Source organism: Procambarus clarkii, chromosome 10, assembly GCF_040958095.1.
Source record: "Procambarus clarkii isolate CNS0578487 chromosome 10, FALCON_Pclarkii_2.0, whole genome shotgun sequence".
Taxonomy (NCBI): domain Eukaryota; kingdom Metazoa; phylum Arthropoda; class Malacostraca; order Decapoda; family Cambaridae; genus Procambarus; species Procambarus clarkii.
Window position 1 is genome coordinate 24,134,591 of NC_091159.1, and position 27,354 is coordinate 24,161,944.

The window sequence follows — 27,354 nt, forward strand, 5'->3', positions numbered from 1 at the left end:
TTGGACAGTCGCAATTTGCTGTGCTTGTCATGTATCAACTTTTGTAATAGTTAGGTTAATTCATATGAAATGAAAAATATAATATTAAAAATGAATATAATATCAAACAAGTTTATTTATTTATTTATTTTCTTATTTTTGATGTATTTTCAACAAGTATTCATAGACCAAAACATTAGTGTTTTCATTTCATCTGAGGATCCTCGTAGTACAGTTGAGTTCGTTCTCTATACACAATCGAGAATTCCAGGTTTGAATCCCAGGCGGGACAGAAATGATTGGGCACATTTCCTTTCACTTAATGTCTCTGTTCATGTAGCAGTAAGTAGGTACTCAGGAGTTGACCAAACCACACACCAGAAGGTGAAGGGACGACGACGGTTCGGTTCGTCCTGGACCATTCTCAAGTCGATTGTGAGAATAGTCACAATCGACTTGAGAATGGTCCAGGACAGACCGAAACGTCGTCGTCCCTTCACCTTCTAGTGTGTGGTCTGGTCAACATACTTTAGCCACGTTATTGTGACTCATCGCCTGCATAGGTACTCAGGAGTTTGTCACTTTGTTGTAGGGTTGCAATCTGGGCGGGATCAGTAATTTGACCCGGGGGTGGGGAAGGGACTCGATAAAAGCCTAATGTGTATGAATACACTCTGGCTTTTGCCCCCCCCCCCACAACACAAGGAATTAAAAGATTTGTTTGTAGATTTTAGCTGTTTTCATAGATGGCAGCAACAATTATTTTACAAAAGCAGGCCTTTGCTCATCTGTTTCTTGTAGTGTATTTGTTATCCATTGTTTATCATCTATGTCATAAGTTCTTATGACATAGACTGAGAAAATTATGAAACATGTTGGCTGTGGTTTAATAATACAGGTTACAGTAACAATTTTTGTAGTGTTTTCATAGCAGCTAGACATAATTTATAAATTTGATGAGGGTGGGATATTCTGTGTTTGTAATAAATCTGGCTATATTTACAGAGTGTGCCCAGCACGCCACTTCAGGACCGTGGTCAGACTCCACTACGTGCTCCCAAAAGTGTCAGAAGAGGAGCACACCCAGCTGGCACAGAGTCTCGAATTCTGGGTACTCCAGACTATTTAGCACCTGAACTTCTGTTACATCTTGGACATGGTGAGTTAAGGCATTCTTAAATATTTCTCACTGTTGGGGACATGAAGCCTGTTAAGCTAATTGTGGTTCCCTAAGTCAACGGCGGATTCTACCCCTGGATGCCTAACTCCTCATACCTAGGTATTTACTGCTATATGAACAGAGGCATCAGGTGAAAAAACATACTGAGCACATCTGTTCAGCCATGTGGTGAACCTGGGTCTTTTCACAAGTGTAATTACCTAAGTATAGTTACAAGATGAGAGCTACGCACGAAATGTCCCGTCTTCCCAGCACTCTGTCATATAACGCTTTGAAACTACTGACTGTTTTGGCCTCCACCACCTTCTTGCCTAACTTGTTCCAACCATCTACCACTCTGTTTGTGAAAGTGAATTTTCTTATATTTCTTTGGCAGATTTGTTTAATTAGTTTAAATCTATGACCTCTTGTTCTTGAAGTTCCAGGTCTCAGGAATTCTTCCCTATCAATTTTATTGATTCCCGTTACTATTTTGTACGTAGTGATCGTATCGCCTTTTTTTCGTCTATCTTCTAGTTTTGGCATATTTAATGCCTCTAACCTCTCCTCATAGTTCTTGTCCTTCAGTTCTGGGAGCCATTTAGTTGCATGTCTTTGCACCTTTTCCGGTTTGTTGATGTGCTTAAGATATGGGCACCATACAACTGCTGCATATTCCAGCATTGGCCTAACAAAAGTAGTAAGCAATTTCTTTAGCATTTTGCCATCCATATATTTAAAGCAATTCTAAAATTAGAAAGTGCAGCATAGGCTCCTTGCACGATGTTCTTTATGTGGTCCTCAGGTGATAGTTTATCTAGAACCACCATTAGATCTCTTTCTTTATCGGAATTCTTTCAAGATTTCTGACATAATTTATAGCTTGTGTCCGGTCCAGTACATGGCTGGTTTGATCTTCTCATACGATCTTTGCATCTGGTCTTTTTGACGTGGGTTTATACTTGTATGGTGATCAGGTGGCTTCGTTGATGGTGTCCCACCTTAGAGTGTCGTCTCGGCGGTAGTATGAAGTTTCTTAGCAGTCCTTTTGGCACTTCTTGATTCTTCGTAGGTTGTCTTCAATTTCTGATCAGGTTGTTTTGTACTTTCTCTCTCTTGGTTATTTCTGGACTGTTGTCTTATGCTGAATACTGTCACCTCGTATCGTGCGGCGCTGGTGGAGCCACTATGGCTTGCGTTTGGGGTGGATGTCACTTCTGCTCCATTCCACAAGCTTTCTCGGGTGTTGTTTCACCTCCGGCCTGCTCATGCACCGCCCGAGTCGTCCTGGTCATTGGACCAGGTGCTCTCTTTTCTCTTCTTTTCAGTTTGTGGTGGCCCCTTTGGTTCAGGACTGTTTTTCTAATGCTTTTTTCTTGTTGGCAGACATCTAGGGGTTGGGTCGGGGAGGATCATGCTCTCCTCCAGCACAGGAGTTTCTGCTCTTTCGGTCCTGGTGGTCGTTTTGTTCGTTTGCAGCCATCACCTTCTTTTCTGGTGAAAAATGAGACTGTTGCTTTCCAGAGGGGTCCTTGGGTTGTTGATGCTTGGTTGGTTCGGCCAGGGGTGCATCATGTTTTGTGTCCAGTATAGCCCAGTATAGCTCCGGGCTGTGTCCCAATATAGCTATAGCCCATCAGCCCAGTATAACTCCGGGCAGTCTCCGGGTCTCACCCAGAAATTGGCGTTTCATTACATTCAACGCTGGGGTTTTTCTAGTGCCTTCTGTATACCAGTGCTGTATAACCAGATAGGATTTAATATACAAAAATCTTTGTGTCATTATAGAATCTACCCTTTCCTGACTGTCTTGATCCATTAGTATGGGAGAATTGTGGTTAAACCTTTGGAAGCATCCTGATATCCTGCTAAAAGAAATTATCTTTTGATGTTCACCGAAAGCATAATGGTTTTGGGGAACTGACATTTTTATTTGAAGTTTTAATATGTTTCTTCCTCAATGTCAGGGCCAGCAGTGGACTGGTGGGCTTTGGGAGTGTGCCTCTTTGAATTTATGACTGGTGTCCCACCTTTCAATGACGAAACTCCAGAGGCTGTGTTTCATAATATCCTTCATCGAGGTAACAAATCAGTTTGTTGCTTTAGCAATTTTATTGAATTTGAAGATTTAATTGGTTTAATTATCACTAGTAACATTTAGTATAAGATTAACTCATAGATTTAAATATTAGATATGCATGCCACTGAGGTCTTCAAATTTTTTAAAAGAAATGGATTCTTTACTCAATCATAGAGCTAATTTTAGACTGAGAAAAATGAACATATAAAAGATAAGTATTAATTCTTGTAGCCTAACCCGGATAGAATTTTCTTTCTTTATATTCGCTTGCCGGCGATCTGTAGGCATTTATGATTAGTTATTTCTCTGGGTTGAGAATTGGCAGTATGTACTACAATATCCACATGTCGTGGATTATCGAGACTTAATTCTTTCATGCTTAAATGTACTTTCACCAGCACTGCAATATCTCTACCTTTTCTACTTTTTCTATCTTGTCTCCAAATTAAGTAGCCCCCTTGGAAATACCATCTCATTTATTTTTATCTTCTCTATTTTTGTTTTGAATAATGTAACAATATCTGGTATTTACTGCCATAGTTCATCACATATTTCATGTGTCTTGTAATTCACTCCATCTATGTTAGTGGTACAGTACAGTATATAACATTTTCATGAACCTATTTCCTCATATTTTGGCTCTTTCCACCTGTCACTTCCGACTTAATTTTCTTCCTTCATTTTTTTTAATTTATTGTGTAGACCTTTTTAGTACATTAGGTTTATTTCTAAATTTATAATTTCCTTCAGCATAATTTTTGTACAGTATCTATTTTGAAAGATGTTACTTTCTCAAAGTCTGCCAACCACTTGGACTGGACGGTAGAGTGACTGTCTCGCTTCATGCAGGTCGGCGTTCAATCCCCGATCGTCCAAGTGGTTGGGCACATTCCTCTACCCCGTCCCAAGTGCTGATTCCTTCCTAGTGCTATATAGTCATAATGGCTTGGCTCTTTCTCCTGATAATTCCCTTTCTCAAAGTCTAATTTATCTTGTGTAAATTAATGATTCCTGTTATTATTTTGTAAGTGGTGATCATATCGCCTCTTTTTCTTCTATCTTCTAGTTTGGTGTGTGTGTGTGTAATGATATACTGTATTTGTAGTTACAGGAGTGGGAGTTATTTGTGTGCATCTCGTCTGCCTCTGAAAACATTTTAATTTTATTTCTTCACTTACACTATACTGTATAACAAGTAATTTTCAGTTACAAAATTCACTTATTTGATATATCTTTTCTTACTTCTGATATGTCACTTCAGATATTCCCTGGCCAGAGGGTGATGAGGTGCTCTCTGAAGCTGCTGTTGAAATAATAGATAAGCTCTTGGCCTACGATCCAAAAGTTCGGGCTAATTTTGAATCTATAAAATCCAGCTCCTTGTTTAGTTGCATCAATTGGCCCAACTTGAGGGATATACAAGCCCCATTTCTCCCTCAGCCAGATGATGCAATGGATACCACCTATTTTGAAGGTAAGGTTCTCATCCAAGTTTACACGGGAGGGGAGAAAGTGTCCAGGGAAAAGGATGTTTGTTATGTTTCTCAGAAATAACCTGAAGTTGTCATTCATGCTGTGTAGTAGCAGTCACAGTTGGGCTGCTTAATGGGTCATTGTGCTACTCTCTCTCTCTCTCTCTCTCTCACATTCTGATAATTACTGTACTATTCCTTATTGTTTATGTAAGAAATTTCACCAAGTCTCTAATAATAAAGGCCATCAAGTAAACAAAATTTAATTGCTGTAATTGTTGTTAAAGAATATTTTTTTGGTGTTTTGATTTTTTGAGTACTGAACTGATGATATCTTGTTTAATCTTTCAGCTCGTAACAATATCCAGCACCTGACAGTGTCCAACTTTGATCTGTGAAACAAACGCGTAGAAAAGAAGTCTGCACCTTTACCCTCGACCAGCATCAGTAGTGCAACACCTCAACACCTGTTTTGCAGGGTATAACCTACCATGCATGTTTTTCTGAAGCAGTGCTGTTAAGATTTTCCACATTACAGTGTTGTTGATACTCAGAAGACATCTCAAATTCTGTCAGTGGACCCAACTCAACATTTAGTATTTTTAATAATAATTTAATAATAGGAGAGGAAATAATGCCTATAGGCTGTATATTTTTAATTCAGTATGTTATTCATTGCATCGAAGTTTATCCCCGTGTATGTGGATTTCAATAAGGAATACTATTATTTTGTAGTGTTGCATGCATGTGTTTGACTCCCGTGCCAGGATAGCCTCCTGTCTCTTAAGAGATCATTAATATAGTGCAGTTATTGGGGAGAAAGAAGATAATTAATCATGTGTATGTAATATTTACACTATGCATGTGCTGTACACACACACATACACACCACGTGTCTTGTTCACTGTGCCCACTACATGCTACACAACACTCGAACACCAAAAATAATGCTATCATTCAGAACACTAGACACCACATCATTATTATTCTCATCTTCATTGTTACCCTTTTTCTTATTTTCATGGAAGCACGGCCCAACAGTGGTGGAACAGTATAAAGGATATGGATATACTGTATATATTTATATGCCTCATACATATTCAACATCAGAGAGGACATACACAATCACACTCAGCAATTCTCAATAACATTAGGTGTCAAGTGCTTCTCATAAGATTACATTAAAAAAAAGAAGTGTCAAATATACACTCCCGTTTAACAATAGTGTCAAGTCTTGTTCTCTACCTCTCTGTGCTCACTTCATTCTCTGCCTCTCACTTTTTCATACTCAACCCCTCATATTCTCACACTCAACCTCTCGCCTCTTCACATTCAGTCTGCAATTCTTCACATTCACTAAATTTGCCAAACATTTTGGCCTATGGCTCTGACCCTCAAATTTACTTGAATTCACACTCTACACCATTTGTGTGTCGTGATCCATTTTTTTTCAAAAGGCTAAACCAAGTTGGTACGCTCACACCTTAGTGTAAAGATTGACTGGCTTCTGCACCCTATATCTTTCTGTAACATTTGTATATCTTATTCTATCCTGATGCTAGACTTGCATCTCGGTATTTATTTTTACTGCTGTTGCTTGTGTTTGTGTATGCTTCAGCCACACACACACGCACACAAATTTCATATAGATATATATTTTCATATTTACAATGTTGATCCTCCTTTGGCCTTTTAATGAGTTCGGACACTTGTCAGGATTTGACCATTCACACACGAAGCATTTTTTGTGATTATGTAGCTTACAGTTAGACACCCAACAAATCTGAAATAAAGTAAAAGCATTGATGAAGTTTCTGTTCGCCATTATCACGTGTAATGGGAGAATTGGTAATAGCCCAGGATGGACTGAAACTTAAATTATTTTATTTTATTTTTGGATTTGTGGATTGGGTGTCTAATTTTCAGCTGCTTTATTGTGACTTACTGTCTGCATGCAGCTTACATTAGTAAACTGTTTTCCAGTTATATACATTAAGTGTTCTTTTGGATTATTATCTAGAGATTGTGATAGCTGTACATGAACATTTTAGGTATCCTTGATGGCTTGGTACTAGACTGGGTTATATGATTTAAGACATTATACTGAAGGAAACTTTATTTACATCTAAGCTCAAGTTTCTTAGCAAAGGCAATAGTTTTTGATCAAATATACAAATATGCTATAGAATTTATCTATCCGTCTATCCCAAACCAAAGCAGATTTACATCTATATTTCACAAAATGGATCACATTCTTCTCGACATGAGCATAACTTTTTCTACACAATATTGTTCATGTTCTTAAACAGAAAATGTTTCTTTCATCCTACTACAGAGTAGCATATCAGTGATGAGTGTGACCATGGGTGAAAATTTAATTTACTACTTATGATATGCACATGAGTAGTCATTTTAAAATATCAGTCATTAACTCCCTATTAGTATAATGAGTCCACCAAACCTTATTTCCAGCCTTTTTATGTTCTGCTCACACTCAATCCTAATTCAGGATTGAGTGTACACACACATACTAATTCAGTCTGAACACACATTTCTTACCGCTCTACAGTATCATCATCAATTCAGTTTGATCAAATCATCTTGACTCATTTTAGAGTTTTATGTTAAGTTTACCAACTTGCACTTCATATATGGATTGATATTTTATTTCGTAGGCAGTCCAAATGATTGGACACAATTCCTTTTTTTTTATCCTTTCCCAGATGCTTGACTTCATATCCCTCCTATGTGGCTTAGTGCTCTCTCCTCATATTTACCTTTGCCTATCCTAACACCATAAATGCTGCTCAAGCTATCCATTTCTGCTGCTCTAATTCTTGATTTTTCATACTTGTACCATATGAGTATCTCACAACGATGCTTATATGGCACCGCCTTTCTATGCAACCTTGTCTTATTCTTTCTAACCAGGGCAGTTATTGCAGCGACCACATTCATTCCTAGACTTGCTTCACTCTCAATATGTGCACAAATTCCTCCTCTGTCAATTACAGTTAATAATAATTAACACGTCTAGGATGTCTTCATTTATTTCTAATTGACACACTTCCCTTCACTTTTCATCATTATTATTTTACCTTTGTCTTTATTCATATTTAGCAGTCTTCTCTCACATACATCAATCAAACTTCCATCTAATGAACAAGAGGATATGAGTGAAAATGGGAAGCCTAGATGAGTTAGGATATCATAGGGAAGTATTCTTTTCGTGAGTAGTGAGCAGGTGGAGGCCCACTCCATTTACAGCTTCAGGAGATGATTAATTGATAAATAAGTAACACGCTCATATTGTACATACATTCATACATACATACACATTATATATAATATATTATATAATATATGCATATATACCAGTTAAACTTTCATGAATTATAGATTTGATAAGATGTCATGAACAGCAATTTAATGATAAAGAAATATTATGAAATGTGTGTTTTAAGACTACATGTTGAAATATAATAACAGAATATACTGCAGTCTGTTATTATACATTTAAATAAATATGGATAATCTAGTACAATCTCAAGTGTAATTGGCATTTGAAAAGAATTTGTTGTTATCTTTATGTGGGTGTAGTGGATGTCATTATCCCAAATGTGATTTCAGTGTCCGAGATGGGAGGGAAAAACATAGTGCGTTTGAAAGTATATGATCGTAATTAAGCTGGTTGTTAGTCTTTCATTAAAAGGGTGACAATTAAATGATTTCATTATACAATTGGTAGGTTTATTATAAAAAAAAATCACATTACATGTGAAATGTTCTTTAATGAGTTTAAAATATCAACACATAATTTTCCTAAGTTTCTAGATTTATAAGATTTTAGGCTGTATATACTGTATTGGAGTGTTGTTGTTTATAAATATCATATTTTATAACTTAATTTCATAGTATGTATATGTAGTCTAGTCATATATTTTATGTGATAATGCATGGTATTTATTCTTTGAATATTGCATTTGCTTTCAAAATTGTTTGATCCATCAATTTGTATCTTAGATGTTGCAGCAAACAATGCAACAATTTTTACTCCATATATGTGGTATATCTCAAATAGTTTTTATTTCTTCTCCCTTAATATATATGATTTTCACACCTCTCTCATATCTCAATACATTCACTGGTACGTATTTGTATGAGAGCATTGTGTGTGTTGATTCTTCGGCATTTGTATGAAGGCCTTCATGCGTTGACTGTCTGGTATATGAAGAGGGTCAGCGCACATTGGTTCTTCAGTTGTCATAATCTCTCATTCACTACAAAGTATTTTTATTTGGTATATGTTTATATTTGACCTATATACAGCTTGCCATTTCTCCACTGTCCTGCCTTTCATATACAGGGTATTAATCTTTTACTCCTTTTGTGATCTTCAACTCTGGGAATGCTTCCTGAGATCTTGGAAAACCCTCTTATGCCTAGCATGTGTATTTATACAGTGGTAGTATTAGGCATCCATCAGTCTCAGGAGACCATGGAGTTGCACTCTGGTTGTCGGTCTGGAGTAGCCTCTCCAGGGCGTAAAGCCAGGGTAGGTTGATACAGGAAAAAAGCAGTCACCTCATGCAGCAGGTCCCCCTCCTCTCCACGGCGCCGAAAGTCTCCAATGGAAAGGCAAACGCCAATGCGATTGGTTCCAGCACCGTCGCAGGAACGGTTAGAACAAGGTTGGAAGCAACAACGAACAGCCCTAGGGGCTCCAGCTCAGGAGTTTACCTGGAAGTTGGTGAAAGAAGGCACAGGGACTCCAAACCTGGAGACTGTCGTGGTCGGGACCAGAGAAGAACCACCTCAGCAAGGGCATGAACGACCCCAGCCTCCTGAAGCAGAGCTTGGGCCGCATGTGCCCCAGGAGGTGAATGTCCAATCCCTGCACCTACAGGTTCCAGACAGATCGTCACAGCCCACCATTCACTCGAGGCCAGCTTCCTTCATGGCCCAGCAGAAGGATGAGTAATAATTATTAATTACAACAATTATTATTCTAATTATTATCATAATAATAATATAATTAATTAAAAATTATTACTCTTCCTTCTACTGGGTCACAGAATAATATCTGTGCCCAAAATAGTCATGAGCGTTGTTGGGTATTGGGGTTAAAAGTCAGATGACTTTCCAATACTTTTGTACTGTCTGTTGGCTGAGTGGCTATAGTATCGGACACGTCAAGGGCCATAGAGGCCCTGGCTGACCCGGTTCAAATCCTTCAGAGGATCAAGAGTTTCCTGATGCATGTTGGCTTGGAGACCATTCAAGCTTGATGCATATACTGTATGTATGTGTGTGTTTATATATACAGAGGAGCCTCGATTACCGAATTTCATCTGTTCCGGCATCGAGCTCGTCACGTGAAACGCTTGTCTTGCGAAGTGAATTTCCCCATTTAAAATAATGGAAATAAATTTAATGTTCCACTCCTGAAAAAATATCAATATGAAATTATATAATGTAATTATAATACATATAATTATTATAAATGTTTTGTTTTAATGTTTCAATTGTACTTTACCTTATGAAAAGTCGTTGCTGGCTTGAGGGAGACGATGGGGAGGTGGGGAGGAGAGGGGTTACTGTGTGGAAGGAGAATCTACCTCCGAGTCAGGCGATATCCTTCTTCAAATCTACAGTAATTGTGTCTTTCTTCCTCTTGACAACACTATCTTTAGCAAGCAGCTTCTTTGGTGACATCGTGGGTTACAAATTGTAGGCACAACAGGTACTCTGAGAGAGAACTCTGTCAACATCAGAGGCCCGAGACTGTTCAACACGCTTCCACTACACATAAGGGGCATAACTGGCCGACCCCTCACAGTGTTCAAGAGAGAACTGGATAAGCACCTCCAAAGGATACCTGATCAACCAGGCTGTGACTCATATGTCAGGCTGCGAGCAGCCGCGTCTAACAGCCTGGTTGATCAGTCCAGCAACCAGGAGGCCTGGTCGATGACCGGGCCGCGGGGACACTAAGCCCCGGAAGCACCTCAAGGTAACCAAGGTAACAAAACCACAAAACAAAGAAAAGTGCAAATAAATGCCGAGGGATGCTTGTCTTGCGCGATAAAACAACACTGTCGTCGAAGGTGTTCGAGAATTTGTGAGAACCAGCGGGAACGCTAGGGAGCACCACATGGTTTTCTCATTAATTGAGCGGAAGCTTGTCACTTGAGACAAATTTTCTGCGAGTGGCTCGCTCATTACCTGAAATGCTTGTAGATGGGGCTGCTCTCCACACGAGGTTCCTCTGTATGTGTGTGTGTGTGTGTGTGTATGTAAACTGATGGGAAGATCATGAAGGCTGCATCACCTGCATAATCACTTTGATTACTCATCACATGTGCTTGTCTATATTTAGTGCTTGTCACGTGACAAAAAGAAATACGCAGGTCACCTGCGGCCATTATTTGGTTGTGTCATTACCAATAATGGGAACACCACTCATCGCCGAAGGGATGTGTTGACACACTTGGAAAGAAAGGGCAGTCGTCATCAGCTAACAAGGTGTGAAAGATTGTGTGTGAATGTCACTGGGGGAAAGCGGAAGGTCGACCTTACATATGAGTATGCTATCATTTGTCTATGTTAACTTGTGTTTGATTCTTAGGAATTGGCCATCATGTTCGTATAGGCTTGTAGTCTGACGACCGAGGTAAGGAGGTACTCCAGACTGTCATTAGCCTGTATTGTAATGCCTGTCAGCTAAGTTATGTTACTTCATTAGATCATCATAATAATGGTAATTTATGACCTCAGTGTTCAGTTGTTGAGTGTTGTTTGACACTGAACGGAATCTGTGGACTCGTTAGTACTCAGTATAGATTACTGTATTGTGTATTTTCTATGTGCTAGTCCTGGTCTGAGGACCATTTCCATAATATTGTGTTTCATGTTATGTGCTAGCTTTTACAGGAATTATTATTGTTGTGTACGATTCATGTTTGTGTTGAGATAAGATTATCATCACTGTGCATACATGTGTATTGTTTGACATTTGTGTCAAATGTCAAACAATACACAGTGTACAGTGAAACACCAGTCACTCAGCCTTGTCTGCTAGTGTAAAGAGAGTTTTTCACAAGTATTTCAGTTAGATCACTGTGCTTTGCAAGAGAAGAGAAACGTTCTCTATTGCTTAGTTTTGATGGTGAAACTTTCTATTAATGTAATGAACCCGTGTGTATTAGAGTTAACACTAATTTATTAAAATAAATTAAGTTTTACATGCTTTCAGTTAAATCATTTTCCCGGTACCACTCTCACAATTAACTTGTACAACTTCCTTACTCACTTGAGTTATTTCTTGACACATCTAAAAAATAAAAGTGCCGTATAGCTTTGCATCGAAATCTAAATTTGATGTAGAACTTCCAGCATTTTACACCCTCTAGTGAACTCTGTTACGGTAACACCTGACCATAAGGTTATGCCATACAAATGGAAGAGATTATATTCTCTGATTATCATCTCAGCCACTGGAGGGTTGTTGTCTTGTGGTTAGCTTTTTGGGGGGAATTCAAAGTGGACTGTTGCAAGTGCCATTAGCAAGTGCAAGGACTTCAGAGAAAAATCCCAAAACCTACAAAATGCCTATATATATATCTTCTCAAATGTCACTGAAGTTGGTTTGAAAATAGAAATTACCAGAAAATCCATTAAAAGATGGCAGCTCCTCACTAGTTTCGCTGTGGTATTTCTGAAAGTGATTGGTATCAAAATAGGCAAAATTGTTTTTTGGAAGAAAGTGAAATAAAGTTAAAGAAGACTAGAATGAGATGCTGTGGAAAAGTTTGTCATTGTTACAGTTACATTGTTATCAAGGGCCTGACAGCTAAGTGGAAAGCACTTCGAATTCGTAGTCCTGAGGTTCCGGGTTCGATTCCCAGTGGAGGTGAAAGCAGAGTTTCTTTCACCCTGATGCCCCTGTTACCTAGCAGTAAATAGGTACCTGGGAGTTTGCCAGCTGCTACGGGCTGCTTCCTGGGGAGTGTGTAACAAAACGGAGACCTGGTCGAGGACCGGGCTGCGGAGACGCTAAGCCCCAAAACCATCTCACGATAACCTCAAGTTTACTTTGTCATACCAGTCTTGCATTAATCTGAGGTGAAAGTTTTGTAGTATGTAAGTGGTTGGAATTTCATGCTTTGGTAAATTACAATATTATGGTCATAAATAAACCATGGAGCAGAGAATTCAAATGCATATGGTAATGACTTACAATGAAGAATATTATGATTTCCTCTGTGCTGTCCGTTAATCATTAAAATTGTGCTGCTAGTTTGATAGTGTTTTGCTTAACACCCTCTTTAGCTTATATTCACATAATTAAATATAGCTTATATTCACACATAACGTTAATAATAAATTTTCTTATTTTTAATTTCAGTGAAATGAAGTTAATTTTTATTGATATTAATGATTAATATACAGTAAGAAAAAATCAATCCACTTGTACAAACTCCACCTAGAAAAATGACACCATAACATTCAAACTAGTCGGCATGAAAAACGATGCCTTGTTTTGTTCTCTTCTTGATAGCAACCAGGAACCATTGCAGTCCTCTTTCAGATATCAATAAGGCATTTACCAGATACAACCAATTAGTGTATAATTTGTACAACTCTTAGTATCCTGTGGTTATTAAGGTTATCTGAAAGAGATACGACCATAAACCTTGAATAAGGAGTTCAATTACAGTATCAGAGAGAGATGAGGCCCAACATTTATGGAGCACAATTCAGACTGTAGAGTAGTAGTCTTAATAAAATAGTTAAGGGAGCAAATAAAGGCAATTACAGACAGAAGAATGGATCTTGATCAGTTGATGATGATCAGTAAAGCAAAATGGAAGGTAATAGCAACCAGTAGAAAATCATTTCCCCTTTATAACCTGCTCTGACCCGTGGTAATAATATATCATTAGCAATTATTAAAGCTAATGATGATTGAACTATGTATTAGTTTTTTCTGCATTACAGTACAGGTATATCAGTGCCACAAGGCAGGCTTCTTTTTTTTATACAAAGTTTCAAAAATAATGATTTATGTAATTAATTATTGATCAGTGTCTGTCCTCTCAACAGTCAGTAACATATTATAGAAAGTTACAGTATCTAAATAGACTTATTAATCACTTAAGTAACAAGTTACCATCACATGATCAATATGGCTTCCAAAAAGAGAGGAACAAAGAAACAGCCATAATAAAATACTGCTAGGATGTTTCAAGTGGTTTTGACCACAGTAAAACCATAATAATGTAGCAGACTTTCTAGGCCTGTGTAGAGCATTTGACTATCAATCATTTGATACACGTTTCTAAACTAGTGTGACTGTTTAATAGACAAGAAATTTTGTATCCTTTAATAATGCAATATTATCAACCTTTGATAATAACTAAAAATCATCGAATTTAGCAATCCAGCATTACCCAAGGGATCAGTTTTAGTACATATTCTCTTCTACTCTTACATCAATTATATTTGCAAAGTCTCAATAGTGGCAAGAACTGTACTTTTTCTTAATGTCACAATTCAGGCATGGGCTCCTATTGTCAAGGGACATGAAGTCTGCTAGGCATATCCTAGACCAATGGTCCTCCTAGACCAATGACTGACCTTGAGCATGCCCAGGATGCAACCCATAACAGTTGCCTAACCCTCGGGGACCTGTTTACTGCTAGATGAATAAGGGCATGAAGTAAAAGAATATGTGCTCAAATGTATTGCCGTGACCAGGAATCAAATTCTAGTTTACGCTGGTGTGAGCATACTGCACTACAGATCATCCTTAACATGATAAATGCAGAATGAAACATGTTTCATTAATGATTTGTAGCCAATGAATTTTCCTTTAATATTAGCAAAAATATCATTTTGCAAGGGGGAAGGGGTTATCACAGACCTTGGGCACTTCTTAAAGCTTGGCCAAACCAGCATGTGAACCCCACAAAGCTACTGAGAGTCCACCAGTAAAGGGTATTTCATTACATTCACTCAATTTATTTTTGTAATAACATTAAATCTTGTTGACCAAACCACACACTAGAAATTGAAGAGACGATGACGTTAAATCATTAAACATTAAATCTTGTATGCAGCAATCTTTTATATTATCTTTTAATATCATTGAATTCTTAAGCAATTATAAAATTATACCTAACAATTACAGTATACTTAAATAAGTTACTTCATTTTACATTTCATTATCCTGTACATGCATTATAATTATTAGCATAATGTATACTTAGGCAAAATAAATAAATTCAGGTATTTGGGTAAATGTATAATGAATTATATTTACTACCCAAGATAGAAACTGCTTTGAAATACATGTATATAACTAGTGTACATCATAATAGTGGTAGGATAATTTAAGAAAACACAAAGTTAATGTAGATTTTTAGTTTTTTCATTGATGACAATATTATAAAAAAACATACCAGGCTTCTAAGATTATATAAGGATATATATTTTTTAGGTATAAATGTATACCTTTCTCGTCAGCTGGAATTTAAATTTTAGCATGACCTAATCACGTCTTTAAGACAAGCCGAGGATATTAAGATTTTTAGACTTAGAAGCCCTGATAATATAATAGATTTGATGTCTTATAACTTATGAATAATATTTATTTGTATTTACATTATATACAGTACAATATGGAACAAGAACACAACTTACAACATAATATTAATAAATAATTATACATTTCCAATGATGTACTTCTTGCATATTTACACTGAGAAATATGCAGAGAAGATTAGCCATTACAGCATTAGTACATAAGGTGAACAGTGATGTGCCAGCTACAACCACACACAGGGATCGTAGGAGATGTGGATGTCAGGGAAATTTATGAAGTTGCCAATTAAATAAAATATTTATACGTCTCTTGTACAAGATATATAGACAGAAAGTAAAAAGATTATCTTTTTATTTTGTATGCATGTGCAACAATACATTTTTAATAGCAAAAATATTGTATGTTCAGGAAACAGCTAAATACAGTAAAAGACGTGAAGTATCCCAAGATCCACAAACTCCTTGGTGACCCCCTACAGTCACACAAACACTACCAGGTATGACTACAGTGCTTTACATAGTGATGATAAAGCTCAGGCAACCATGAACTTGGTGGCTGCAGCCAAGCTGTAACTACCACATCACCAAAATTATTGATATACTCGCACCACCACCATTGTAACAAGAAGCAGTATGAGAATAAATTTCTTTGAGCAAGTTGTGCACCTCATTAAAACTTAAGATCTTGTTTCGTGTGAGTAATAAGATTACAAAACTAACATGTCATTTGTGTATGCATAAAGTGAAACTTGGATATTGAAAAACTTAAATTCATTAATCACTTCACAAATAACAAAACTGAGTGTAAAATTTTAGCTAATATCCATGCTACTGTTACAATGGTGGTTTTGTGATGGTTGGTGACTGACTGCTGGAAATGAGGGACGACTGAAGAATTGTATATAACTTTCGGTGGCCAACAATATATTTGAGCGTGGATAATAATATCATGTATTTTCCTATGATATGAAAGATTGGAGATGGAGATTAAGAAGCCTTCCTTTTATAATTTATTGAAAGGTTATTGAGAAGTTTGGTGCATAGCAGTCAGCCCATCATTATTACATAATAAATTGGCAGTGAAAAAAGCTCAAGAAACAGACCCAAAATAGATCTCTTACACATGAAATAAAATGTTTTGTTTGTATTGAGAATTCTGTTAGTGTGTGTAAATTACCTAAGTGTTGTTACAGGATGAGAGCTACACTCATGATGTCCTGTCTTCCCAACATTTTTTGTTATATAACGCTCTGCACCTTTGTTTCCTTAGCTTGAATCTGTGTCCTCTTGTTCTTGAAGTTGCTGGTGTGTGTGTGTGTTTTGTTTGGTCAGTATTCATGAAAAAAAATTTCAGTCATTTATGTGTATTAAATATAAAATCATTTAGGTATCTGTTTATTGGGCTTTTTTCACTTATAAAATGTTATTATCTTTTGTATTTTCTTTGGAAAATACAGAGATTTTAAAGCAATTTTTTTTTAAGAATTTCATTAACATAACTAATGTGATGATACTTTGTGACATTGTTAACAGAGGGACGGTTTTATTGTCTTGCTGGACGGTAAGGGGAAGTCTCGTGTCAGTGCAAGTTCATCATAGTTCAGGCAGATATCAAATATCAAAAAGTAATTGGCAAGATATAAAGTATCACTGCCTACCATTTGAATAAGAACTTCAAAAGGTACAAAGCCAAGGTAATGCAAAAGTTTTTCAGATTCACAATTTGCAGATAATGGAACTAAGGGGTTAAAGAAAGCCAAGAGATTTACTGTCAATGATCACAGCATGAACTATAAGGCCCTTTTGACTTCCCCCCATGTTTCATCAATCACAAGGCACAACTTTGTGTTTGTACCAGAGTGAGGTGTGGCTATACTGCAACTTAACGTGTTGCACGAGAAGGTGGAACCATACCACAACCTGACGTGTTACATGAGAAGGTGGAACCGTACCACAACCTGACGTGTTGCACGAGAAGGTGTTGATACACCACATCCTGACTTCTTATATATTTTAGAATTTACTTTTCTCATTAAGCAAATGTGCAAATTATTACTGCATTAGTTAATCCCTCGAGTTAAATATTTCCACAAAATTACATATGCCACACCCTCTTAAACGTCATCTCAATTAAAAAAATGGTCCCATTGTTGATACATTGCAAGCCTACAATAATCAAAACTATGTCTTTAAGAGTCTATCTTGATTTCTGGCAAAACAGGCATTGTTTTTTGTCATAATACTGTTTTATCTGCAATTGATAAAAATATCCTTTTTAATGTTGTATGATGTTATGCTACTTAAAAACAAGATTTCCATCTTCCATACAGCAGCACCTCACTGGTACCTAAGGTGAGAGCTTCTGTACAGCTGGTAAATACTGTTTCAAGTTGCAATCACCCATAAGTACAGTAGCTTGCATAAAGTGAACATTTTGCATAATGTACAGTCTAGATATGTAAATGTTGATCAAACCACACACACTAGAAAGTAAAGGGACAACGACGTTTCGGTCTGTCCTGGACCATTGTCAAGTCGATTGACTGTTCTCATAATCGACTTGAGAATGGTCCAGGACGGACCGAAACGTCATCGTCCCTTCACTTTCTAGTGTGTGATTTGGTCAACATATTTCAGCCATGTTATTGTGACTCCTCGTCTGTAGATATGTAAATATCTGTAAAAAAAAAATTGTACAAAGAAATGTTCATTTGGCATAACATTTAAAAAATATATTGATTGTTTTTGCATGCATTCCTATACCTTGAAGAGGTATGTAAAGGCACAGACACAAAATATTAAAGAACAAATTTTAATAGAAGAAAGAATACTGCCCCAATTTACATTGCACTATTATAATACAGAACACTTGGCATATATACATTGAAAAGTATACTTCTTGGAGAACATATACAGTTATACTCTTACATGCATCTCTCAATCCTTCAAGTCGTATCAAAGTTAGCAACGTCTTTTGATGATCTAGCACCATCCCTGAATAGAGCTTAAGCCCCAGAAGACCTCGACCAAAGGGTAGTATTTTTATATTACTTTCAAATGCTAAAAAAAAATGTAATTGATGATTTTAACCTGTCAAATCTCTCTGCTCTAAAAGTGGAGAGATTCGAGAGAGATGCGAGATAAAGGGGGTATGGAGAGAGAGGGCATCTGGGGGGCTGAGAACAAGAACAAGAATGTGATGGCCTTTTTTAACAACCTCACTGCTTATATTTTGTACCTCTATGAGCATATATTCTGTAGTTGTCTGTGTGTACAGAAGTGCTTGTATACTTGCACAAGCATGTGTAAACTTTCTAAACTTACCTACACTCCCGAACATGAGTGTTCGAGAGTGTAGGTAACTTCTGCATTTGTCTTATTTTATGTGCAAATGTATTTATGTTTGTGTGGGTCATTTGAGAGTGCATGTTTAAATATACACAGTGATACTAGATACATACGCACACAAATACGCTTAAGTATTTCCATGTAAACCATGCATGTATACACACAGACAATTATGTGATCACACTTCTGCTCATACAAGGTACAAATACATACACCTTAATATCTCAAAGCATTCACACATTTACAGTGAGGAAGTTAAAATGAGAAAGAAGCAGAGTGAGCCCCCTACATGACCCCGGCAAAGCAAGCTCCCCGAAATCTCTGGCATCAGCTTATGTGAAGAGAATACTTTGCCATATTCTCAATTATATACAGCATTTATAAAATAACTGTTCTTTTTATTTTTTTCATGTTGTAGAAAAAGCAGAATCTGTGTAGTTGTAGAGAATCTTTTGGAGCGCACCCAATTCTTTAGGAAGGGAGGTGTGACGATGCCAATGCCATCTGTGTAGTGCACCCAACCCCAATTCTTTTAGGAGGAGAGGTGTGATGATATCAACACCATCTGTGGAGAGCACCCAATTCTTTTAGGGAGGTGTGACGTTGTCTGTGGTGTGCACCCAACCCCAATTTCGGTTCCCCAGTGGAAGGCTGGGATTGTATATGATCCTTGTATAGTTTCTGTCTTACTAATCCCATTTTTGTTGGCAGAAGTAATGTGGATGGTATTTTGGTCGTCAGGAATCAGTTCACCCAGGGCAGTCCTGAACTCAAGATGTGTTCCTGTGGGAACAAGTGGCAGAGTTAGTGTAGACAGTGATTTGTCTGTAATACTTGTGAAGTATTAGTGATTGGACCGACGTACCCCAGGATGGCCAGATTGAGTTACGAGACGGAAGTACTGTCTGTCTGTTAAGGCTTGTTATAAGCCTATGTGGAACCTCTGCCAGTGTGTTGCTGGAGACTTCTGCCAGTGTGTTGCTGGAGACCTCTGCCAGTGTTGCTGGAGACTTCTGCCAGTCTTGCTGGAGATTTCTGCCAGTGTGTGGCTGGAGACTTCTGCCAGTGTGTTGCTGGAGACTTCTGCCAGTGTTGCTGGAGACTTCTGCCAGTGTGTTGCCGGAGACTTCTGCCAGTGTGTTGCTGGAGACTTCTGCCAGTGTGTTGCTGGAGACTTCTGCCAGTGTGTTGCTGGAGACTTCTGCCAGTGTGTTGCTGGAGACTTCAGCCAGCGTATTAGTGGAGAGGTCTGCCAGCCTGTTGCTGGAGAGCAGAAGTGATGTTTTGGCACCAGAACGATACTGTGTAGGACTGGCTCAATGTTTTACTGTGAAAGGTGAACTCGCAGGTGTGAGGACCATAGGAGACAGACCAGGGAGGGAACCTTAAGTGGTGTACATTAAAAGATAAAAGTGGACTCTCCAGGAAAGAAGATTGCAGAAGTTATATAGTGTCCTGTGCAAAAGCGACACTTGAAGTGTGATGTTATGAACATATGTGTATATGTATTTAAGAAGTACACTTGTGTGATAGTTCTGTTTAGTGTTGTTTACCCCCTTTTAAATTGATTATTACTGCCAGTTCTTAATAACTTACCAATGACTCGGGGAGGGATCAGGTAAGAAGAGGCACTTAGGCCCCATATACAGTTTGTTATAAGTAAAGAACCCAGTTACTGGCTAAATGAGGCCATAACAGCAATACTGTAGTAATAGTTTTTTTAAGTTTCTCTTCACAGAAAGAAATGTAAACATCATACATAATGTAAACCAAGACAGTATTCTTTCATTTATATTATATTTCTGCAATGTTCCCTGTTTGTGCCTATTTAAACCTACAGCATTAATATGCAAAATATAAACACTTTATAGACTAAAAAACTAAATAATGCTGAAAGTACTAGGCAAAACAAATTTTTATAAACAAAATTATTCTGGAGCTAAATATGTATAAATCAACAGCTACAGTGAAATAAATATTTAATACAGAATTTGTTCATGGGTGCTACTGTGTTATATTCTGAACTGAAATTTCACAAGTGTTCTACCTGAATTTATTTAAAATTATGGTGTGGCATTACTGTATATCTGCACAGTTAGAGTCAAGTCCCCCCTTTAATTACCCAAAGAAACCGACCCAAAGCTTAAAAAAATATAATTTTTGCAAATACTGTAAAATGAATAAATTATATGTAAATGCTTTTCTTGATTTAGGCCTAGATTAGGTTTTCCTGATTATAATTCCATAGACAGATTATCAAGCAATTCTTTACTAAATGCTCTTGGTTGTGCCACATCACTGAGTCAAGATGTGCATAAGAAATTTTGTTTAACTGAAACTGGTTTTCCATTTGATTTCCCATTATCAGGACAGGAAGTCTTGTTGAGGTGCCCTTTAGGCCAACTACTGTACTGACCTTTCCAAAGATGCAATTCACAACAGTTGTTTATCTTGTATGTACCTATTTTACTGCTAGGTAAACAGAGGCATCAAGTGAATGGAAATACTTTATGCCCAAATACATCTGTCCTGCTGCAGGATTCCAACCCAGGACCCTTTGGTCTTGAACGAACTACAGGATCCTAATAAAGTTAAAAAGAATCAGGGCAAGGAATATTTTTACACCACATTTTAAGGAGAATAGTGTGCCATGGGTTGCTTTTGCTACAGTAATGTATTATGACAAGAAACAATGCCTGCCAGACCAGTCAGCAGCAGGAGAACAAGCAAGTACCTACAGGGGTACAACAATATGCAGGTGGTTGGTGCTATCACAAGGAGTGCAGGACTAATATCACAGTCCACATGTCACAGCCAGCCAGAAGCATGCTCAAACATCGGAAAATCATCACTTTTTCTATCTTTTTGGTTATGTGCAACTTGTGTTGTGAATAATTTGGGAAGGGATTATATTTTCACCAATTTGTTTTTTCTTTAATCATAGATATAATCTTTTTTTGTTTACTCATTCTTCTAGTTTTTTGCATTGCTTCTGACACTGTTAGTTATTGTGAAGTCACTTGTTATTGCACAACGGTGGAGTAGAGAGTCCTACACACACGTCTCGACAAAAAGTAAGTAAAACTGGCATTTTGTCTTACACATATTAGTCTTAACAAGAGTAATATGTGTAGGAGTATTATAGAGCATGTATTACAAAACATTGCATCAAGAGCATAACAAAACCTAATGAAAGTATCAACATTTTCTTATCTTGCAAGTGTAACCTGTCCTCACTACTGTATTTGTAAACTGACAAGAAATACGAGTGTACACAGTGTGTAGATATTCTCTACTCTTTCTAAACCTACACAAAAATTTAAGCTTTAAAAACAAGCTATTTGAAAACAGTTAGGAACTCTTCAAGTTTTGGTGCATCTTTGCCGAATGCCATATTGACCAGCGGGTCATCCTGTCCCTCAGGGTAGTCCTTACTCTTAGCACGAAGTTGCTCCTCCCAGACACACACCTTTTAGCCTCTAAATGAGGGAATTACACTCCATAAAGGCAAGTACAAAAATTAAAATAACCATCAGAGTAATTACAAAAATATGGCACACACTTTTGCTTTGTTTTGAATGCCTGTAGACATTATAACACCCTTAAAGAGGCGATTAATCTTATTAACTACCACCAACTGCCGTCTACGGCAAAGTTACTACTTTGTGGGCACTGTGGCTCTCCCATCCCTCGGCCACCCTCATTGTATCACAACTTAGTGGAATTACTGTTACCCACACAAGCCCTCTTCATCTTTCCCTGAGATATGGGAGATAATTTCACATAAATGTGACGCAGTAAGGATGGGGAACCACAGCTATCAAGATATGTGGACTAGCAAGAACACTTGTTACAGTCCAAGGTAGGGCAAGCAATCCGTCGTTGTCAACTCATTTCTGCAAAGGCTACCTCAACGTGATAGGCTTGTGACCGCAACACAATTCACTTGTTGCCTCCATGTATAATACATTCTCAGTGTTTACATTGGATGTGGGAGCTTCAGAGGTATTACCTGAAGCTCACCTAACTACCCAGGTATTTTTTTTTTTTTTTGCAGAATCAGACAAGCCATAATTTGTTGACCCAATGCACGTTATTAATGGCGTCCAGCAAGGGCATAGTGTAATAAGTCCTTAAAATAACATCACAGCAATTGTATTTATTGCTTTTCAAGTAATAATACTTTATGAGAAACTTGCTGATAACAATGAATGTACAGTTTAACATTCCCATGAATATGTCTCGAGCTATAAACAAGTTTGTTCTTCATTGCCATTGGGAAAAAGATCTGGTTGTTAATGGCATACAAGCCACATTTACAAGAATATAAATAACAATAATAAAAATAATGACATTGAAGATAATGTGGACTAAATGTTGCTCGAAAGACAAGAGAAATCTAATCATGTATGTCCTTTTCCTTATCAGTATCACGAAAAACTACATAGTATACCAACATCGCCTGATGATAAATAATACCTGGGTAGCCTATCACTCCCAGAAGTAAACGTGAATGCTTAAGCATTGAGCAATGGAGGACAAGATCATGTGTCACTTGGGGCTACAGCTTAAGGACAAGCTCTGAGAGAATTTGGTTGTAGTTGTGTTCAACGTTGAGTGACGGGAGGGAGATGGTGCGGTCACCATCACGAAGATTCACCATCTCTAGTACCTGAAAGTGAAGAGGGAAGTGTCAAATTGTGACATGTGGAAAGTCATTTCGCCTAAGGCATTTGGGTACGTTTCCTTATATGTGTCAGTTCACTTGTCAGTAAATAGGTAGTAGGAATTAGGCAACCATTGTGGATAGCATTCTGGGAAAGGAGAGTCGTGGCTGCAGTGGTACCTCGGTAAGACTTGTACAGTTTCCTGTCCCTGATAATGGATAAACAAATATATGTGTATGGAAACATACCATCAGACTAGAGGGTGATGCACAGGATGTATATGGAAGAAGATTCGAGGTGAGTTGAAAAGATATTAGATGAACAGTTGTTGAATATGGAAGAACTTCGTATGCTGAAAACGTCTTATTTGGGAAAATACGAGCAAGGTCGTGCTCGTGCGGTAAGACTCATTTGGGACGCAAAGGACCAATGGAATGTTTTGCCAAGGAAAGTGTAGCGAACAGTGAAAAGATACATAGGCATATATCTAAACTCTCACCTAGCACAGGACGACAAAAACAGTTAAAACAACAAAACACTAACACAAAAATAATAATCACTGAAACCCAAGAAGAGCTGACCCACCCATTTTTCTTTCAACTCTGCCCATTCCATCAGTTTAAATAGTACTTATAGTAACAATGTGGGCCATCGTACATATGTGGATAATTAAAAAGTAGAATTTGGTACTATTGAATTTGAACGAACAGGCAAAGGTTTTGCATTTATTTACATTTTAAAATACACTGCCAGACGTAAGAATATGCTGTACTAGGGAGTTTAGATATGCTATTGTGATATTTTGACTAGTAGAGTATAGAGCCAGAATGTTACATTAATCCAAAAAATTGAATGGTTGGGGTTGATAATTGTTAGGATGTTTTGTGTAAATGTTTTCACAGTATGATATTTGTACCAAGTAGGCAACCAGTCACATGGCGGACTTCGCGCGTCTCTCTGTAGCTAGGGTTGACGGGAGGAGGTTGTGGTGAACCTGGTGCACATATCTTAGGTAAGTAACCACTCTATGTTAAGTAGAAGAGCCACCATTTCGTATTTCATGTGATATGTGGTGCTGCACCTTGTTGGAACATGGGTTTCTAGGCACTTCAGTAAGAGATGCAATTTATTTTAGCGTGTTAGGTTAAGTGGAAAGTTGTCGCTATAGCGGAATCAAAGTGCTGACCACTGGCCTGCTATATTGTACATCTCGTCCGGTGCTTATAGGTAAGTTCTGGGATAACGTAACGTAGGATGTGGTAAGGATTTGTTACTTGGAGTTGGCAGGGGGGGGGGAGGGGAGGTTAATAAATGTGAATTAGGTGTAGTGGGAGATTTGTTCTTCCTGTGAAGTGTAGGCTGATTTACCCAATTCGTCCTGTATTTGGTTTGAGGGAGAGGAGTTCCCTGGAGGCCGGGCCTGGCCTAGCTTTCACTGAAGGTTATTCTAGGTAACTTACTATACAGACGTTTTTAAATCCTCCTACTTGTAACAGCTCCAGTTAAGTTAGGTCATTCGTGATGAATTGGTTAGAGTTTTACGACAAAATGATCGATAAAACAAGAGGTAAGAAGGGTGAACTAGTTGTGTATATTACTTGCTTTTCCTAAAGTATTTGATGCCGTCCAACATAGGACTCTTAAAACAAACATTAGAACAAAGCTGGTGTAATTAGAAGAGAGCTGGGATGGGTTTATTAGGAGACAGAGAGTAACTGTGAAGGAGGAATTAGAGTGGCAAGATATCACAGGCGAGGTGCCTCGGGGATCAGTATTGGGACCCATTCAATCCCAATCTGAGAGAGGAAATAGGATTATTTATACCCTTGTCTTCAGACTATGCAAAGCTGTTGAGAAGAGGTAGAAAGGACACTACAGGGTGGTAGACGAAATGACACTGGTGAAGGAGGTTGTACAGAAATAAGTGAGAATGTAAGGAGAGGAGAACTGAGAAAAATAAAATCAAGAACTGGAGATACTGGCGGATCCGTTGAATGGGCTAACCTGGGGCCCCTGGCGGATGCCAAGAGGTGTAGAGGAGCCGGAGGAAGCTGGCGTCTTGTCTGGGAGGAGTGGCAGGATGGACTCCGTCACTGTGCTCACCAGACAGGGATCATCGTCCCGTAGCACGCGGGGCAATACTGTAGACGGTGGCTTCTTCGGTCTGTCAGGGGAGAGGAACACACTGGTAAGGTGTATATCGCCTGTTCTATAGAAGGCAACTTGATATGATGCAGGAGATGAACGGCCCACCAATGAGAGGTATTGTAGGCTTGATAAGATTTATTTTACATCATATCTTAAATTGGTCGTAATTCGACCTAATACTAATATTTTACCAAATACTCATAATTTACCAAATCCTAATATTTTACCAAATCCTAATATTTTACCAAATCCTAATATTTTACCAAATCCTAATATTTTACCAAAACAATATTTTACCAAAACAATATTTAACCAAATCCTAATATTTTACCAAATCCTAATATTTTACCAAATCTTAATATTTTACCAAATCCTATTATTTTACCAAATCCTAATATTTTACCAAAACAATATTTTACCAAATCCTAATATTTTACCAAATCCTAATATTTTACCAAATCTTAATATTTTACCAAATCCTAATATTTTACCAAATCCTAATATTTTACCAAATTCTAATATTTACCAAATCCTAATATTTTACCAAATCCAAATAATTTACAAAATCCTAATATTTTACCAAATCTTAATATTTTACCAAATCCTAATATTTTACCAAATCCTAATATTTTACCAAATTCTAATATTTACCAAATCCTAATATTTTACCAAATCCTAATATTTTACCAAATCCTAATATTTTACTAAATCCTAATATTTACCAAATCCTAATATTTTACTAAATCCTAATATTTACCAAATCCTAATATTTTACCAAATCCTAATATTTTACCAAATTCTAATATTTACCAAATCCTAATATTTTACCAAATCCTAATATTTTCCAAATCCTAATATTTTACCAAATCCTAATATTTTACCAAATCCTAATATTTTCCAAATCCTAATATTTTACCAAATCCTAATATTTTCCAAATCCTAATATTTTCCAAATCCTAATATTTTACCAAATCCTAATATTTTACCAAATCCTAATATTTACCAAATCCTAATATTTTACCAAATCCTCATAATTTACCAAATCCTAATATTTTACCAAATCCTAATATTTTACCAAATCCTTATATTTTACCAAATCCTAATATTTTACCAAATCCTAATATTTTACCAAATCCTCATAATTTACCAAATCCTAATATTTTACCAAATCCTAATATTTTACCAAATCCTAATATTTTACCAAATCCTAATATTTTACCAAATCTTAATATTTTACCAAATCCTAATATTTTACCAAATCCTAATATTTTACCAAATTCTAATATTTACCAAATCCTAATATTTTACCAAATCCTAATATTTTACCAAATTCTAATATTTACCAAATCCTAATATTTTACCAAATTCTAATATTTACCAAATCCTAATATTTTACCAAATCCTAATATTTTACCAAATCCTAATATTTTACCAAATCCTAATATTTTACCAAATCCTAATATTTTTCCAAATCCTAATATTTTACCAAATCCTAATATTTTACCAAATCCTAATATTTTACGAAATCCTAATATTTTACCAAATCCTAATATTTTCCAAATCCTAATATTTTACCAAATCCTAATATTTTACCGAATCCTAATATTTTACCAAATCCTAATATTTTCCAAATCCTAATATTTTACCAAATCCTAATATTTTACCAAATCCTAATATTTTCCAAATCCTAATATTTTACCAAATCATAATATTTTCCAAATCCTAATATTTACCAAATCCTAATATTTTACTAAATCCTAATATTTACAAAATCCTAATATTTTACTAAATCCTAATATTTACCAAATCCTAATATTTTACCAAATCCTAATATTTTACCAAATTCTAATATTTACCAAATCCTAATATTTTACCAAATCCTAATATTTTCCAAAT

General features: G+C 36.9%; 2 protein-coding genes across 3 annotated transcripts in view; one reads left to right on the forward strand and one right to left on the reverse strand.

Annotated features, from left to right (window-relative positions):
• gwl (serine/threonine-protein kinase greatwall) overlaps window positions 1–11,940 on the forward strand; it is a 34,932-nt gene extending 22,992 nt beyond the window's left edge. For both annotated transcript variants that reach the window (XM_069321745.1, XM_045728043.2), the window contains exons 14-17: window positions 985–1,138; window positions 3,106–3,219; window positions 4,480–4,692; window positions 5,042–11,940. In XM_069321745.1, the coding sequence (XP_069177846.1) occupies window positions 985–1,138; window positions 3,106–3,219; window positions 4,480–4,692; window positions 5,042–5,088 (528 nt within the window). In that variant the 3' untranslated portion in view covers window positions 5,089–11,940. The remainder of the gene's footprint in view (window positions 1–984; window positions 1,139–3,105; window positions 3,220–4,479; window positions 4,693–5,041) is intronic.
• Window positions 11,941–15,100: 3,160 nt separating this feature from the next.
• The window catches only part of LOC123746501 (uncharacterized), a 108,867-nt gene continuing 96,613 nt past the window's right edge, over window positions 15,101–27,354 (reverse strand). Inside the window, exons 4-5 of the mRNA XM_069321746.1 lie at window positions 25,315–25,474; window positions 15,101–23,315 (exon numbers count right to left, since the gene is read on the reverse strand). Of these exons, the coding sequence (XP_069177847.1) occupies window positions 23,205–23,315; window positions 25,315–25,474 (271 nt within the window). The 3' untranslated portion in view covers window positions 15,101–23,204. The remainder of the gene's footprint in view (window positions 23,316–25,314; window positions 25,475–27,354) is intronic.